The sequence below is a fragment of the Sceloporus undulatus genome, unplaced genomic scaffold, assembly GCF_019175285.1.
Source record: "Sceloporus undulatus isolate JIND9_A2432 ecotype Alabama unplaced genomic scaffold, SceUnd_v1.1 scaffold_22, whole genome shotgun sequence".
In the NCBI taxonomy this organism is placed as follows: domain Eukaryota; kingdom Metazoa; phylum Chordata; class Lepidosauria; order Squamata; family Phrynosomatidae; genus Sceloporus; species Sceloporus undulatus.
Genome location: NW_024802944.1, coordinates 846,621 through 865,406, shown reverse-complemented (window position 1 = coordinate 865,406; position 18,786 = coordinate 846,621). Strand labels below are relative to the sequence as shown.

The window sequence follows — 18,786 nt, the reverse complement described above, 5'->3', positions numbered from 1 at the left end:
GAAGTTTTAGGTCCCAGATTAAGTGTGTCCTCTCCTTCTCCTCCAACTGCCCCCCTGTCCCAGTATTCTGTCACTATGTTTTGTTTAGCAGTCCCTACTACATTTATTTATTTATTTATTTATTTATTTATTTGATTTTAGACTGCTGTTCAGGCTAAAGGCCTCACAAAACTGTTGCCTCAAGATGATGCAACACAATACACACTACAAAGAAAGTGCAACAGATAAAATGGAAAATGAAATGAAATAACCATTGAACTGAAGTTTTTTTGTGGTTTTTTTCGGGCTATGTAGCCATGTTCTAGAAGAGTTTCTTCCTGATGTTTCGTCAGCATCTGTAGCTGGTATCTTTCTCTGAAGATGCCAGCCACAGATGCTGGCGAAACGTCAGGAAGAAACTCTTCTAGAACATTGCCACATAGCCCGAACCCCCGCCTCCCACCCAAAAAACCTATGGATGCCAGCCATGAAAGCCTTCAACTTCACATTGAACTGAACTTGCTAAAATACATGACTAAATAAAAAGGCACTTGCATGGCAGTGAAGAAATGACACATAGTACCACAAAAGCTTTTCTGACAAGGATATTGTACAAGTGGGATGCCACAACTGAGGGATTACTACCTGTCTCACTCACTGAGCAAGTGGATTCACAAAAGGGCTCTGATGAGGATATTGATAATCATATAATAGGTTTTGATCTATCCTGAACTCAAACCCTTTATGACTTTAAGGGTTCTGTTACAGAGTCTGAGTACCAATTCAATACTTCAGAGAATCCTCTGATTTCAAAAGGTAAAACACACAGTTGGATATCCTGATTCTAGTTCTGTTTTCCACAGGAACTCAGAAGTTTTGTGGGAGACAAAGTGGGGTTCTGCTGAACATCTTAGCATAATTGCTATGGAAGAGAACTGTCTGTTTGTTTATCTATTAATTAATTTTCTCTGGGCTACATAGGAACTCCCAAAGTCATACTGATGTCATACCCATCCCAATGTTATAATTTCTTTCAGCATTTAAAACTCAAAATGCTTTCCTGCATACCCTCTGTGGGTTCTCCAGCATATTCTATGCCCAGAGGACACTTTAAAAAAAAAACAAACCCAGAAAGTAAACTTAAAGAGCATTGCAGACATTGGATTAATTTTTAATTAAAGAGAAAACTTGGAAGTGACATGTCCATTTGAGAGCTAATTAATGGGCATGTTTAGCCCTAAGACTCAGGTAGTTCTCAACTAGGAAGATGTGAAAATTGAAGAGGAAAACCTCTTCTTTTCCCACCCAAAGTGGAATAAGCAGAAAGGTCAGACATACAGTACTGTATATAGTTGGTAATACACATAGGCACATGCTGTTGTCAAGTCCTGGATCTTCACCTTCCATTATTTGTCTTTCCTGAGTATGTACATAGTTGTGCTACCTTGATGACTATTGCAGATCAACTGAAGTTTTTAAATTCTTTGAGTTAAAAATATGTGACTTCCAAGAACAATTTGCATGGTTCTTCTATAATTATTTAATATACAATAGTCATAGTATAATAGTTAACATCTGCTAATTGTTATTTCATGAAAGAATCTTATTATTTTTGCTTTGTTTTAGTGTAATCATGTTGGATGAAGCTCATGAAAGAACGTTGTATACAGACATTGCCATTGGTTTGCTAAAAAAGGTCAGAATTTCCTAATAGCATTTTGTTTGTCTTCCATTCCCCAACAACTGAATTCTCCATGGGGAGGACAAGCTTGGAGTTGTAATACTCTGGTAGCTACAATCCTGAAATACTGCTATTAGGCTGTATGTAGTTGCCAACAGTTATGAACATGTTACAATGTGCCATTTTTTTAGCAGTGTTCCTTTCGCCTCCAGGGTTGAAGTAAATCACTGAACCTTTGCTGCTCTGAGAGATAGCAGATGATACTAATTCAGAATTTGTTCCTTTTAAAGTGAACACTGCTAGAATAAATAGTGTTTAATGGAAATGGAAAACTCTGTCCTTTGACTTTAGATGTTATTTCACACAGGCTTCAAAATAAACAACTGGATTATTTCATAAAACATTTTTTGGATTATCTACAGGTCTGACTAATACATCTACGAAAGATAAATCAACAGTGAAGGCAGTTTTAGGGATAGCACACTTCTCTGCCCTGGTATATACTGGATGAATCTAGCATTTTTCATACATCATACTGTTAGTTCCAAAATATTATGATGTTTGACCATGGCTGAGCAAATTTATATTATTCTCCTCTACTATATTTCACAGGTTCAAAAGAAACGAGGAGATCTTCGTCTAATTGTAGCATCGGCAACACTGGATGCAGAGGTAGAGCTGAAAGAATTGGTTTAAGCAATACTTGTGGAATTGTTAATTTCTTGTAGAAATATGAGACAGCTATCATTCTTGTCTTGTAGTTAGTTCTGTACCCTTTAGAGCACCATAGCCTAATCACCCTTTTAAATTACAGAGGTGCAATTTACTGGGAACATAGGTTGATCAGACCTAAGTCTCATCTGAATAAATGGCAGTTACCTAAAAACCCAGAATGGTCAAATTCAAGTCAAATTTGTATCCTGTGATGTCACTGGAAACACAACAGGACTTCAGCTTGTTATTCCTCCAGTAGTGGAATGGTACTGAAGAAAGTCCCCCCTTCTCATTCCCATGTTTCACACATGTAAAGCTGGGAAATAGTGATTTGCTAGTATTACCCATAAATGTCACTAGCACAAGAAAAAAGCACATTTCTTGGTGCACGTTGAGCTTGGCATGTAGCCATAACAGTGTTTCAGGGGAGGGGTGTGAACTCCCTGCTTTTCTTTACAGCTAGAACATTTATTAAAGCCTGAGTGTAGAAATGTCAATATAAGGGCCACATAATAAAAGATGAAACAGAAATTGAGCAAAATGGTAGTTCTGGTTTCCAGGCAAACCAAAAACACAAACAAAACCTCTCAACCCAATTTTGGTTTTAACAGAGATGACGTTATGTTCCACTGAAATATGTTATGGGGACAACTTGTTTCAGAAAGGAACCATGCCCCTAGAGACATGCTTATCCTCCATGGATTACAAATGATCTGCATAATCTCCACCCCTTTATTAAAGGAAAATTTTGTTGGTGGAGAAAGAGAATTAAGAAGGGGTAAGGGCTTACGTTTCTCTGTGATTTGTGTTTTAACTGTATGTGGAGATATTTTATAGATGGGATGCTTATCTAATATTGAGGTGTGAATTACCTCATGGAAGTCTCTATTTTTAAGCTAAGAAATGAGAGTTTGGATGGATATGACCAGATTAATGTCAGATACATTTTATTTGAAAGTCAGCATACCTAAGGATAAGCTTAATTTTTCCCTGTGTGTGTTACAGTACTTTCCAGTTATCTAAACTCTGTTAAATACCCTTTTCTAAGATTCTAAAGAACCTGTGAATTGCTCATCAGTTTATTTTAACAGGATTTAGGTTTGTTTTTTTTTTACTTACTTGTGGATGAGGCATTGCATAAGTAACAGCTTTCAGTTGAAATGAAATTTCTTCCTTATTTATAAATTAAAAGATGCTATATTGACAATAACTGTTGGGAATTGATTGTACTGCACTGACAAAAAATTAAATAATCTGTTATCCTTTAAACAGCTAATAATTAATGGACAGAATCAGTTGGGTAGAATATACAAAACAAAGATTATGTCTGGCAAGGGAGTCAGGCATGGCTGCATCTTGGTACCCCATTTGTTTTAATTTATATGCCAAAAATATCGTGTTTGCATATAATTAGATTAGACTCGAAGGAAGGAGTTGTGAAAAATTTAAGAGACATCAGCTTTTGAAGATATGAAGATGACATTGCACTAGTAGCAGAAAATAGCAAAGACTTTAATGACCACAGATAATGTACATAACTTTAAAGTAGACAATGGGAACATTGAAATAGTTCAAGGTTTACTACAACACCTTGTCTGAAATTAATCAGAATGAAGAAATCAAAAGAGACTAGTACTTGGAAGGGCACCTATGAAGGATCTAGACAAGAATTTTAAAGATATATCATTGAATGCTAAAGGTGGGGTTGTCCATGGTATATTATTTCCAGTTTCTATGTATGGTTGTGATAGCTAGACAGTGAAGATATAAGACAGGAAGAAAATCAACGCATTTGAAATGTGGTGTTGGTGAAGAATTCTGTGGATACCATAGACTGTTAAAAAGACAAATAAATGGGTCCTAGACCACACTAATCTTAAATGTTACCTTGAAGACAAGATGACTAAACTGAGGCTATTGAACTTTGGCGATATAATGAGAAGACATGACTCACTAGAAAAGACAATAATGTTTAGCAAAGTAGAAAGCAGTAGTAAAAGTGGAAGACCACATTCCAGATGGATAGACTGAATCAAAGAGGTCATGACCCTGAGTCTGCAAGACCTGAGCAGGGCAGTTCATAGCAGAATGACTTGGAGGTCTCTCATTCACTGTAAGTCAAGAGTGACTTGATGGCAATTAATAATAATGTGCCTTCAAGTTGCCTGTTGAACTATGGTGACCCCATAAATTTCTTATGGTTTTCTTATGCAAGGAATACTTAGAGACGATTCTGCCAGTTCCTTCCTCTTAAATATATAGCCTGCAGCACCTGGTATTCCTTGGCAGTCTTCCATCCAAGTACTAACCAGGGCTATCCCTGATTAGCTTCCAAGACCAGACACAATTTAGTACCTTTCGAGTATTTAGATCATCTGTACTGATTGTTAATTTTTAAAATATTTGAGTGTTAAGTGTGGTAAATCTGTTATACTTTCTAACATTATACCCTGGAATGTTTCATAATAATATAAAATGTTTTCAAAAACTACAGTTAAATTATTGCTGAACCACCATACATTCTGTGTCAGTAGTTCTCAACATATGCCCCTTCATCTGTCTTGGAATTCAATGCCCATAATTCTTTACCATTGGTCATGCTGGTTCATCCTTCTGGACGTTCCAGTCTAAAACATGTTCTCTACCAAAGGCCGAGAATCATTGCTCTTAATACTAGCTTTGCTGCATATTTCTAAGTAGAAATCATAATATTAATAATAATTAGTAATAGAAGTAGGATGAGCAATAGATCATCCCAGCAACATATGTTGCTAAGATCTCATATTTCAGAAAACAACTAATATTTATTGCCTAAATCCAGGTGTTAGTCCCTAAATACAGTAAACCCATTAAAGCAATGAGCATTTGTTAAATCAACATTTATATATATTCTATTGATTCAGTGGGTCTGCTCTAGTACATCTACCTGGGGCATCCTTGGAGTCCTGGTCTTCTGTAGGTCTGCTTCTTTTTTGTGATTGTGATGATGATTTGCTATCTTTATCCTAGAAATTTAGGGATTTCTTTAATCAAAATGAGACGAGTGACCCAAGCAAAGATACCAGCATGATCCTTACTGTGGAAGGACGAACATTTCCAGTGGATGTCTTCTACATTCAGAGGTCTGTTCCTGTTTAATGCTTGTAAGTGGTGGCTAGAGGAGCATGTATCTTTGATAGCTATGTGTCAACCAATGTTTGGGTGGGAAGGGAACGTTGAATGGACCATAGACTTTTTTTAAAAAAAGAAATGTTTTACATGGGCTTCGGTACCAACACATTAAGGATGTAATCCTAAATATGTTTTCCAATTGAATGTGTCTTTCTCCTATTTTGTGAGCAACAGGCGCAGACTTCAGTGGAGGAGGGCTTCGGGAACCTTCCCCCGTCCCCTTTTGCACCGGCCAGCTGGAGCAGACTTCAGACGAGTGCTACGGGGACTCGGTGGAATCTTCATGCTTTTCCTCCCCTGGAATCTTAGTCCTCCCCTTCCCCCTCCACAGAAGGGATATGGGCAAACCTGGCAGCATCTTCATGCCCTCTCTCCTCCTCCACAAAAGGAGATGGACAGGTCCGATGGCGGAAGTGGGCTCGTTTTGTTACCCCTGCACACACAGTGCTTGCTTTTGCCCTTGTGCTGAGCAAGGAAATGTGGGTGTCATAGGTGGATAATCATATGTTTATGAATCATGTCACTTTATGTTCTTGCAGCCTTAATCCTTTTGCATCAGACATAACAGGAATGTTCAGATAATTATGATAAAGTATTCTGAAAGAATAGCCACATTATCATATAGTGGCTAAACCCACAAACTGTCCTGTGGCCTTTTCATAGTTAACTTTTTGTTATAGAATGTGCTTCTGTAGGTTAATCTCTGTTTGAATAAATGTAAGACATGGTGTGTGTGTATTTGTACAGTAAAGTAATTGTTTGGGGTGACTTACTGTTATGGCTGCATTGGAGATTTGGGTTTTCCACTTCCCCAGTTTCTGTTTTTTAAAGGATTTATTTACTTTACACTTGGGCAAGCCTGTGATAGAAAACAACTGGTTTATTCTACCAGAATTCCATTTTTAAAATGGGATTGTATGTAGTGCATATAGGAATGGTTCACACATGTATGTACATATACTGCTTGATTACTATATGCTTGGTGCACACAGATGATAGTATGAACCGGTACCACTGAAAAGCATTGTTTATGATGTGTTATGGAAGTTCTACAGCTGTGATGACTACAAATATAAGATGATTTGATTTTTCAGTCATTGAGAGCTAAACATTCATGTTTGATCCAGGCCATAATTTTATTTACAATTCTGAAAAAAGGAGGTCTGTTTCTAGCCTGTGTTAACCCACATTTTAATATGTACTTGTATAATGATTAACCCTTTCTATGGAAATATTAGATTCTTTAACTCCCTATCCTTTAATATATTGTATAGAACTCTGTTGAGGTATTTCCATTTTTGTGAAATATGTATGTTTGTTTAAAATAGATTTTAAAAGAATTTGTGCAAATATCAAAGAGAGAAGCAAAATAACTGAGAATGATTTTTGAAGGATTCAGGAATGACCAGCTAGACCTGTAAAATATAGTTAATATTGTAACATGTACGTAATTGGAATTTTACAAGAGTGTTACTTATTTATATTGTCCATTAAACACCAACTGTATATTCTTTTTTCTTTTGATGAAAGGATGACTTATATTTGTACTTAAGTATTTGTACTTAAGATGTTTCTATATATTTTTTCCAACAGTCCTGTTCCAGATTATGTGAAATCAACTGTGGAAACTGTCATGAAAATTCATCAGACAGAAGGTGATGGGGATATTCTGGCATTTTTAACTGGCCAGGTAGACACAAAAGAAATGTTTGTCCTATTGAAATTGTTGTTTTGATGTAAGGCATTGGTATAAATCTTAGGTGTAACTCTAGGACAGGGTGGACAATGAGGGCCTATTTTCACCCCTATAAGCTGTCAAAAATGTTTTTTAAAAAAGCAAACCAAAAATGGATGCGGCTATAGGTCAAAACTTATATTTTTGCTATTAATCGAGGTATAGAAGCCTGAAACATGTTTAAATGGTGAATTGTTATCTCAAACACTTAGAATCATAGAGTTGGTAGAGACCACAAGGGCCACCCAGTCCAACCCCCTGCCATGCAGGAACTCACAATCAAAGCACCCCTGACAGATGGCCATCCAGCTTCTGTTTAAAGACCTCCACTCTATCAAACTCTGAAGGAGTGTGTTCCACTGTCAAATGGCTCTTACTGTCAGGCACTTCCTTCTAATGTTGAGGTGGAATCTCTTTTCCTGTAGTTTGCATTCATTGTTCCAGTTTCTGTTCTCTGGAGCAGCAGAAAACAAGCTTGCTCCATCCTGAATATGACATCCCTTCAAATATTTAAACAAGGCAATCATATCACTACTTCCATGTGAAGAATTCATTCTGTTTTCATCAGAAAAATATATTTCTGGGGAATCTGGATATAGTTCAGTGGTCACCAAAACATCCTTGGAGAGTGCTGCCTGTGGCCTCAGGCTACTCTTTGCCCCTTCCTGTCTTAGTCAGATGAAAATCCCCACTATTGCATTTGCACTGGATTAAACTGTTGTGCAAATGATTGTGCACTCACAACTGTTCTACAGTTTGGCATGTCTAATTGGGTGCTTCTTTACTTATGCTTCACTGGCAAATAATCAAAGAACATATGTCTCTGCAAATAATTAAATATTTTTCTAATAAAAATTTAATATATTGTAACATTCAATCCATAAATAGTCACTGAACTTGCCCACATCTTATTCCACAATGAATCATTATCTTAATTACGGTACATAGTTTTAGGTCTAGAAGGTTTAGATACTGAAGCTAGGGCAGTTTTCTATAGTTTAATTTACACAGGAATATTTATCTCTTTGTTTCACTCAACTCTGACTTCATTAACATCAACTGTCCGACACTATACTATAGACAAGTTGGTTTAGGTTTCTCTGAGAATAATTAATGTTTCCAACACAGGAGGAGTGGTTAAGGCACTCAGTTCTGATAGGCCATATGTAGACATGGAAAGATCTTGTAGTTGTAAATCTACTGTCACAGTGTACCTTTGGGTAACTGATAAGCAGACTGTAACACTGAAATGGCAAAAAAATCTTTGTCTGGACCTATAAACTGATCTGAAGTATACATTCCACAATCACTTCGTCTGTTCCACGAAAAAGATTGCATCACAATCTTCATATTAAAATTATCACATAGAGTTATTTTGATGTGACCGTATGGATAAAATTGTAACTGGCAATATTTTGTAAACCAAGCCACCCTAGCAGCAGAAACCACAGGGAGCAAGTCTCTTGCTTCCTTAAATGAACAGAACCTAATGCAGTCCATCTAAAAGAGTTTTCAAGTAAGTTGATTCGAAGGTTGCATTAGGAGGAGTATTTGATGTGATGCCTTATAATACAAACTCATGTCTGAAAAATTAAATCCATTTTTGGATGAAAATGGTTGCATACTTTTGAGTGAAAAAGTAGAACAGTAAAAGATCCCATATAAAGTTTCAGAAAATAGTACTGATTTTCTGAAATTAATCATGAGGAATATACAGTGAAATACCTCAGAAAACATGGAATATCTGTGATAATGTATTCATCTTAATTACATGAACTTTACCCCAATATTTAATTTGAGTGATGTCCACCACTTATCCAAAGCCAGAGGTACTTCATCAAGCAATGCAGACAAATTTAGTTTGAGTAGTATTCATTTGAGATGTGGTGCTGGAGAACAGTGCTGAGGATACTACAGACAGCAAAAAAAGACAAACAAGACAAGATGATTGGGAAATAGTAACCAAATATTGGTATAAGAAGTTGGACAAAGAATAAAAAGGAAAAAAAATGTGATTAAACAAAACAAAGTAGAAGACAATAATGAATATTAGATAGATAGATAGATAGATAGATAGATAGATAGATAGGGACAAAATCCAGCCACAATAGAGATAGGTAAAATGAGAGGAAGAAACCACACAATATTAAAAAATAAGTAAGACAATGAATGTTCTTTAGTTTAATTTAAAAAAAACTTTATTTTCTTTTGGCAAGAAGGTATGAGTTATAACAAAGACATTCATATATTTATATTATATAACATAAATTGTGAAATTTGGAGTGTAATACTGAGAGATATTGTTATTATGTGTTATGTATATCTTTTGTTTTAAGAATAAAGTTATTGGGGGGAAAAGACAAACAAATGGGTCCTTGAACAGATCAAGCCTGAAATACCCATAGAAGCCAAAATGATCAAATGGAGCTATTGTACTTTGGCCACATCATGAGAAGGCATGACTCACTAGAAAAGACAATATTGCTGGGAATGGTTGAGTGGAGACGAAAGAGACGAAAGAGAAGAAGATAGCTAGATTGAGTTAGGGAGGCCACAGGCATGAGTCTGCCAAACCTAAGCAGAGCAGTAGAAGACAGGGAGTCTTGGAGATGTCTCATCTATAGGGCCACTGTGAGTTGAGGTTGACTTGCGGTCAGTTAACAACAACAATATTCTGAGGAGCCAATATGCCTAAATACCTAATAACTTAATAACTAAATATCTAATAACTTCTCAACACCATTGAAACTTCCAATTGCCAAATAACCTAGAATGTTCCTCCAAAGTCCCTCTTGATTAAATGAAATAGTTTCTATGACCAACCCAAGTGTTTGAATAACTGAAGTCTGAATAATTGTGAACATGATATTACAGTCATGGGGAAAAATTTTTTCTAGTTACAGTAGTTAGAAAACTATATGGGCTACTTCATACAGTTTTTTTAAAAATAGTAAAACATAGGTTTTTGTGATTTACACATCTGCTGCAAAGTGGGAAAGCATATTCATAGAACTCTGTTATACAGCCCATGATGTCTGCCTAGCTTTGGAAACTTTAAAAAAACAACACCACTAAAATAGGCAAATTATAGAAAGATTTAAAGCAGACAGGAAAATTTATCAGATAGAAAAAGAGGATATGGAATTTGGGACATTACTAAGTAAAGACTCAGATCATACAATCTCAAAACTATATAAAATATTACAACATTTAGAAATGGAAGATGAGACGGTCAAGCAATATATGATCAATTGGGCACAAGACTTAGGTAACCCAATATTTTTAGAGGAATGGGGAAAAAAACTGGAATGTTAAGATTGAAATGCACCCTGAGTGCAGATGTTAAAGAAAATTATCTTAAGATACAATATAGATAGTACCTTACACCAGAAAAATTAAGTAAAATTTACAAAAATAACAAGAAAGAATGCTGGAACTGCCAAAATGGTACAGGGAATTTTATGCATATATGGTGGGAATGTAAAAAAAATGAAAAAAATTTGGACCCAAATTCATCAAGAAATCGAAGAAATCCTAAACATTAAAATAAAATTAAAAGCAAATTTTTTCTTACTGGGGATGATGAGTGATGCAAAATTGGAGAGTAAATATGGGGAAATTATCTTCTATATGGTAATAGCAGCCAGAATGGTAATAGCAAAAAAATGGAAAAGTAAGGATGAATTACTATTAAAAGGTTGGTACATAAAAGTATATGACATGATAGAATCAGATAAACTTACTGATATGTTAAGAGAAGGGAATGAAAGTAGATGGGGAAATGAATGGGCACCTATTACCAAACATTTAAAAGAAAGAACAAAGAAAACAGCAGATTAAATACAAAAAGGGATGGATATGAACTTATTAAATATTTGATTTACACTGGCGCAATTAGGTTTGCCTGAGTGTGCAACAATCTGAGAATAGGATCTTATTTTTCATACTTTTTACTTTTTTATACTCTGTGATATTTGATTACAGTATAAGGGAAATAAAAATAAAATATTGAATATATAGAGTGTACGAGTGAAGGAAGAATGGATAGAGTACAGGAAAATAGATACATTTAAAGGTTTAATATGTCAAACTATAAGATTAATATGATGCTGTATTTTGGTAGATAATAAACACAATATAACAATTAAAGGAAAGGATGTTTAAACTTAACTGAAAAAGGTAGGATGTAATTGGAAAGTGCATAAAAAGACAGGTTTCTTCAGTTTGAAGGATGGGAAGTGATTTTAAATGTTTATGTATGTTAGTATAATAGAATGGTTATTTGTTTTTGTTTATTAGTTAAGTTATTGTATTTGTTTGTCATACATGTATGTTCTGTTGAATTTTAAATAATAAAATTAAAAAAAACATCAATCACTTAGGCTTATGCTTTGGGCATCTATTTGTTGTGTTTGAAGCAGACATTTTATAACTCAGAATTGAAATACTAAATTACACAGTCTTCTGTTGTAGAGAAATCTTGTAGCACATTTTTCAGGCTAACTGAAAGAAAGGAATTGGCAGCATGAGCTTTTGTAGACTTCAATCTGCTTCCTCAAAGTGATTTGCAGGCATCAGACCATTGTCACTAACAGGCCCAACTCCATCAGGGCTAGCCTGAAAGATGAAGAACCCTCCCTCCATGCCACCTGTCATCATCTGGCCTGGGAGGGAGTGAAAAGGCAGGCCCAACTCCATCAGGCCTAGTCTGAAGAAGAAGAGCCCTCCCTCCATGCCATCTGTCATCATTTGGCTTGGGAGGGCCGCTTTGATTGTCTTGTCACAGAAAAGCGGGATATAAATAAAAGTTTTATTATTATTTATTTAAAAGGCAGGCCCATCTCCATCAGGGCTAGCCAGAGCAAGCAGAAGGGCCCTCCCTCCAGTCCATCTGCCATGGTCCAAGCCTCAGAGGGAGAGAAGAAGCACTGGACATGATCCTCTTCCCCACCACCATTCCCTTCTCCTTTTGTGTCACGTCTTTTTAGATTGTAAGCCTAAACGGAACCATTGGATTAAAAATAAAAATAATTGTAAGCCGCTCTGAGAGCTGTTAGGGCTGAAGGGTGGGGTATAAATACCGTAAATAAATAAAAAATAAGTAGACTGAAGTCTACGAAAGCTCATGCTGCCAATTTTTTTCTTTCAGTTGCTCTCAAAGGTGCTACAAGATCTCTCTATGTGCTGATTCTATAGACTGACATGGCTATATGTTTGTAGTCTTCTGTTCTGCTATATTCCTGTTCTGAAGTCTGTATTTGAATGAAAAATGTTTACTATTCTGCCTAAGAAATATATCTTTAACTGTCAACTTTTGTTTTTTAAGATTATAAAACACGAAGAAGAGCTTGCAAGAGTCAATTAGATGTTGTCTATGAGCATTCCTTCATCCTTGTGATACTGTCTTGAACTAAATATATTTTGATATTCCATTTATTTTTATGGTTTTCTAGGAGGAGGTAGAAACTGTTGTTTCAATGCTGATAGAACAGGCACGGATCTTTGCTCGCACAGGAATGAAGAAACACCTGCGCGTTCTTCCTATGTATGCAGGGTTACCTGCTTCTGAACAGATGAAAGTGTTTGAGAGAGTATCTCATAATGTTAGAAAGGTAAAAGCACTTCTGGTATTGTTGTCATTAATATAGTTTCATTTGGCATAATGCTTATGTCCTGACAGTAACTTGCTATGTATTAATATTTAGCAGTGTAGCACCACCTTCCTACAGGTTATTTGGTAGCCTGTGCTATAGAGATTTTTGAACAGTGTTCTTACCATACCAGTGTACTGTTATAGTTTGAGTTTTGAACTAGACACTGGTAGACCAGGGTTCAAATCCCCACTGAGCCATGGAAATCTGCTGCATGGCCTTGGGTATGTCACATTCTCTCAGCCTCAGAAGAAGGCAATGACAAATCTCCTATGAATAAATCTTACAGAGGAAACTCTATGATAGGTTCACTTTAGAGTCACCATAAACCATAAATGGTTTAAAGGGATAAAACAACCTCTCCATACATATGTCACCCTGCTTGACAGTTTTAGCAATTATGCTTTCTTTTATGCTGCTCACAAGTACCCATCTACTACACCATTCTCCCAAAAATGCTGAATGTGTAAAAGATTGGTTGCTGTGGAAAATAGAATGTTGGATTAGATAGACATTTGGTTAGATCTGACATGGATCCTATGTTCTTAAAACTACAATTTTGTCTACTAGGACTGTCCCTTACCAATTTATTTGTAATGAATCTCCATTTTTGTTTTCCTTTATCTAATTTTAATCTTTGAATGCTTATGCACTTTTGTTTTAAACATTAGAGCAAAAATCTGCCCTTGATAAAACTGAATTGCAAGAACAGTTTTTAAAAGGAGAAAACAGCAGTGTGGATTGATCTGACAGCAAGCCTGTGCACTTTTCCAATCCATTACATGTGCGCTGGATATTTCAGTGTTGTTTTCAAATTAGATCTTATTGACTTCCCCTCAGAGGTATTTTATGCACGTTTTGACTGATGCATATAATTGAATACCTTATTAACTAAGATATGGGGACGTAATTAAGGTTTAGTGAATTTTTTAAAAATGGAACTCATTGGAAACATTATTGGTATTTCCTCAAGCTTATCAAGTTAGTAATCATGGAGCATAATGAGCTCAAAACAATCTGATTTTCTTTCATTGTTTTAGGTTATAGTGGCCACTAATATTGCAGAAACATCTATTACAATCAATGGCATTTCATTTGTGATTGACTGTGGTTTTGTGAAGCTCCGTGCATATAATCCAAAAACAGCAATTGAATGCCTTGTGGTTGTTCCAGTATCGAAGGCCTCAGCGAATCAGAGGGCAGGTCGGGCAGGTCGAAACCGTTCAGGAAAATGCTACAGACTTTATACAGGTGGGGCAGTGCTTTAAAAAAGAGTTTTTACCCTTTTGGTGGTGTATATGCTTAAAAATCCTTTAGCTGTCTTCAGTGTAATTAAGATTTATCATCCTGTCATAAGATTTTTATAATGGATATTCAGCTATTTTCAAATAGTTTTATAATAGATTTTGTAATATAGTTTAACAAAGTAAACACGATTTAAAATGCAAACACTTGTATGTGTTATTGTATGTATTTTTGCAAAATGTTAGTCTCTGTGTTTTGGACGTATGAATGGCAATAAGTGTATTTTGTGAGTGGTGTCTTCATAGAGTTAGTAGGAGTACTAGGAAGCAAATGTTGGGCATTCACTACCTAAGTATAAACAGCCTAAGTGTAGATGCATGGTAAAACGAGTAAGAAGCTAGTCAAGTTAGGGGGAAAATGGAAAACCGAAAAAGTGTACTTAATTGGTATAGTTGCCCTTAATCATGCTGCGTCATGCTGATACATGATCCAGTCACCTGATGCTGGATAGCCAGAAAAACATTTACCGTTAAAGTGTTGTGTAGTTGGATGAGAAGTAGCCCTGTGCAAAAGGACAATAGAAATCTCATTTCTAGATGGTTGATTGGAACAAATGGGCTATTACAAATCCAGTCTAATTGGCTAAGGACAAAAGACCAGTAAATCTTGTTACAAATTGGCTGATACGACAAACTGTTAACAGACATTCTTGATCGGTGGATGTGTAGATACATAGGGTTTTGAGATACGATATAACCTAATAATTACCATACCTGATAAAGCTGGTTATATCTAGGTAATTAGATTCTGCAGTGTTCAGCCCTACCCCATTCCTCAAACTCTGCAAAATTATCTTGGAGGTAAATTCATGTTGTAATCTGTGGAAAATCAGTTGCCTTGTGACCTCCCTACACTCATAATGCTTCTGTGTTTGTATATGAATGTCTATACTCTTGAGTTCCAAAGTTTTATAGCAGAATGAGTGGATACAGGTTTAAAGGACTGATGGATTAATGAAATTTTATTGTCTTTATAGAGGAAGATTTTGAGAAGTTGCCACAATCCACTATTCCTGAGATGCAGCGCAGTAACCTAGCACCAGTCATTCTCCAGCTGAAAGCTTTAGGAATTGACAATGTGCTCAGGTTTCCTTTCCTCTCAGTAAGTGTGAGACTCTTGTTTAGCTGTTTATCTTGTGCCATTTAGTTTGCCAGATTCTTCCATAGTATGACTCACATTTCAAGAAAAATATCAAGATTTGCTTTTCTTTTATTGGGACACCTCCATAACATTCTGATCAGTGCTAAACAGCACAGATAGGTAGACCTCAGTATTTAATTGGCTGTCATAGATTAACAGGAATCCCTTGCAGGCGAGTGCATAGAATTTCATCCAGGTCAGCTAATAGGCTGATTTAGAAGGGATGGATCTTTTTTACCCAATTCCACTAGATTGCCCCATTTTTACACTGGTCTCCAAGAAAGAGAAGCCCCTTTCTTTTAGAGTGATTGTAGGCGAAAACATAATTTTATACTCCCCCCTCACATTTCCTTACAGTTGACCATCCACATTTGCAGCTTTAATAATAATAATAATAATAATAATAATAATAATAATAATAATAATTTGTTTTATTTATATACCGCTATTCCAAAGATCATAGCGGTGAACAGCAAGTAAGCTAATTAGCAAGTAAGCTAATTTGCCCCCAACAGTCTGGGTACTCATTGATTATTCATGGATTTGATTAATATGCTATCTCTAGGAAGCACTAGGTCTTCCAGCATGACTCTGTGGTTAGTGTCCATCAGAAGTCACACTGGAAGACCTAGAGATTCCTAGAGAGAACACTTCTCTAGGCATTTGTAGATCCTCTAGCACAATTTCATAGTCAACTTCTTCAACAACTTCTTCTTCTTCTTAAACTTTATATATATAGTGCTGTAGATATTCACAGCGCTGTACATACAATAAAAATCAATAAAAATAAAACCTGCCATCTTGACCATAGAATTGCCCTGGAGGACCTAGAGATTCCTAGAAAGGTGTTCTCTCAGATAAAAAAAAGTTTTTTTTATTTGTGGTTTTTCCACTTTCACAGGGTCCTCTGCCCCTACCCTCGGCGAATATGGAATATTCTTGCAATAGAATTTGGAGTTCTTGTGTTATCTTTCTGGATTTTACTTCAGAACACTAGATTCTTATATTTATTACTATTAGTGATGGCCATTCGATACAACTGAGAGGAACAGCTAAAAATGTTTATCTATGAAATGTCTAAATGTACATGTGTTTGACAGAGGAAAGGCAGCTAGAAATGGAATCAATGTCTCTACAGCAGGCAGAGCAAATTGTTTTTTCCCCCTCCAGCCTCCACCTGCTCAGTCAATGGTGCAAGCTTTGGAGCTACTCTATGCATTAGGAGGTAAGATGGTTTAATTTTCATTACTTCAGAAAAGATAAAGGATTATCTTCTCCTGGAATCTTTCAATTTCTGTTTGTTTTGTGCTTTTAGGTTTACATTGTAGTGTAGGGCTGTGGTGGCTTAGTGGTTAAGATGCCAATTCTGACGATCGTAAGGTTAGCAGTTCAAGGCCCAGGTGGTGTGGGACAGAGTGAGCTCCTGTCACTAGTCCCAGCTTCTGCCAACCTAGCATATCAAAAGCATGCAAATGCAAGTAGATAAATAGGTACCACTTTGGTGGGAATGTAACAGTATTCCATGCAGTCATGCTGGCCACATGACCACAGAGTCATATTTGGAGAGTGCTGGCTCTTTGGCTTAGTAATGGAGATGAGTACCACCCCCTACAGTCGGTTACGACTAGATATTCACATCAAGGGGAAATCTTTAACCTTTACCTTTTGTAGTTATCCAGACAACTGACAAACTCCATGTAAAGTTTAGCTAGACCCTTACTTCTGAAGAATAGTGTGTGCAGTATCATAAATCCTTCTGTGCAGAGAATTGTGTTTTTAAAACATGCATAATTTTTATTCATATTTTATTGGTTTTAAAGCTGTATCAATACAGATATAACAGCCAACCTAACATACATATAATTATTTGTTACAAAGTATATTATAAGCACTTGTTGGATCATCCGTATTTATGTTTTGTATTTGCTTCTCTTGCAGGGCTTGATAAATATTGCCGTCTCACTGAACCTCTTGGAATTAGGATAGCAGAATTCCCTTTGAATCCCATGTTTGCTAAGATGCTCCTAGAATCAGGTAATTCCAAAGTCATACTGTTGTCATTCAGCCTACATGTAGTCAATTTGTCATACCTTAGAGGTAAGAATGCTGTACTTGCTTTTTTCATCAAAAGGAATTATTTGCTGTTTGGTTTTCCTTAATGTTATAAATATTTGGATAACACTTGGATCATGATGGTGGAATGTAGGAGACAAGAAAGCAGAACTGAAGAAAGTGCACTTCCTTTAAGTCCATACAACAACAAACCAAAGCCTAAATATGCCAAAAGTGTGATAGCTGCAATTTATTGAGTAAATTCTGACTGAAGCTTCAGGGAGTTAATCTTCCTCCTCTATTTGTTACAGTTGCTAAAGTCAACAAAGAAATAGTTGTACTATTTGTTGCCCAAGGTTAGTTTCTATGTGATTACCCATGATATATATGTGTGCACTGGGACTCTGGTAGGCCATCTCCCCATTTTATCACCTTGAATCTGCCAAAAAGGTTAGGGGAATCTCTGGAACAGGATTCAGTGTAGTGGAGGGACCTATAGTCGTAATGGGAAAGTCAGCTATTTTTGTCTGGTTAATAAATTAATCGCTGCATAAATTGCCAGTGCAGTCTGACTTTAATGGGTATGATTCTTTTTAATCTGCGTTTGAATATATGTTCGTACCCCTTTGTGATAGGACAAGCTGGAAATCAGAATGTTAGCAGACATGTTCTTGAGTATAAGTTGAAATGCAATAGAAAATAATTCTCCATATTTCACATAACTATAGATTTGATATTTAGCTTGTTTTGTAATACAAGTTACCTGATGCTGTAGTTTTAACCAGGTGAGTGTGTGCAGCACATTATCTTATTTAGCATTTCAGTGTTTGGGAAACTGAATTGAAGTTCTTTTCACCCTTTTGATAATATTTCAGGGAATTTTGGTTGCTCCCAGGAGATTCTGAGCATTGCTGCCATGATGCAGATCCAGAACATCTTTACAATTCCTCCAAACCAGAAGACACAAGCTGTAAGTGTCATTTCTGTACTCAGTGACATTAGTTTGAGCCTCTTTCAGTTATTTTGCATATAGATTTAAAAAGCTTGGTATCCTGTTTAATTCATGTTGTTCACTATTTCTCATTGACTACATCTCCAATTAACATCTGATAGTCCTAAGAAGCTTGATTATTTGGTGATTCATTCTGTATCAGAAGATGAAATTATAGTTGTTCACTGCTCAGAGTAAGAAGTATATAATTAAGTTAAATTTGAGCTTTAAACCTGATGACACTGATATATTCAGTGACAGGGATTCAGCCTGGGGTTTTTTTCCATCTCTCTGAAACATTCACATATGCAGTTAAGAGTACTTCTGGCACTGCCTATGGTCCTGGGATGTTCAGATGTGATGCTGA

At 36.1% G+C, this 18,786-nt stretch overlaps 1 protein-coding gene across 4 annotated transcripts in view; it reads left to right on the top strand.

Moving 5' to 3' along the window:
• The window catches only part of LOC121917516 (probable ATP-dependent RNA helicase DHX35), a 58,417-nt gene that overhangs the window by 15,874 nt on the left and 23,757 nt on the right, over positions 1–18,786 (top strand). For 3 of the 4 annotated variants that reach the window (XR_006101052.1, XM_042443548.1, XM_042443547.1), the window contains exons 7-17: positions 1,606–1,675; positions 2,273–2,332; positions 5,384–5,496; positions 5,720–5,944; positions 7,139–7,235; positions 12,734–12,892; positions 13,972–14,182; positions 15,213–15,337; positions 16,547–16,601; positions 17,315–17,410; positions 18,304–18,398. Coding sequence is in view for 3 of the 4 variants with exons in the window: in XM_042443548.1 (XP_042299482.1) it covers positions 1,606–1,675; positions 2,273–2,332; positions 5,384–5,496; positions 5,720–5,944; positions 7,139–7,235; positions 12,734–12,892; positions 13,972–14,182; positions 15,213–15,337; positions 16,547–16,601; positions 17,315–17,410; positions 18,304–18,398 (1,306 nt within the window). In the remaining variant the exon portion in view is untranslated. The remainder of the gene's footprint in view (positions 1–1,605; positions 1,676–2,272; positions 2,333–5,383; positions 5,497–5,719; positions 5,945–7,138; positions 7,236–12,733; positions 12,893–13,971; positions 14,183–15,212; positions 15,338–16,546; positions 16,602–17,314; positions 17,411–18,303; positions 18,399–18,786) is intronic. The other variant, XM_042443550.1, reaches the window with a different exon arrangement.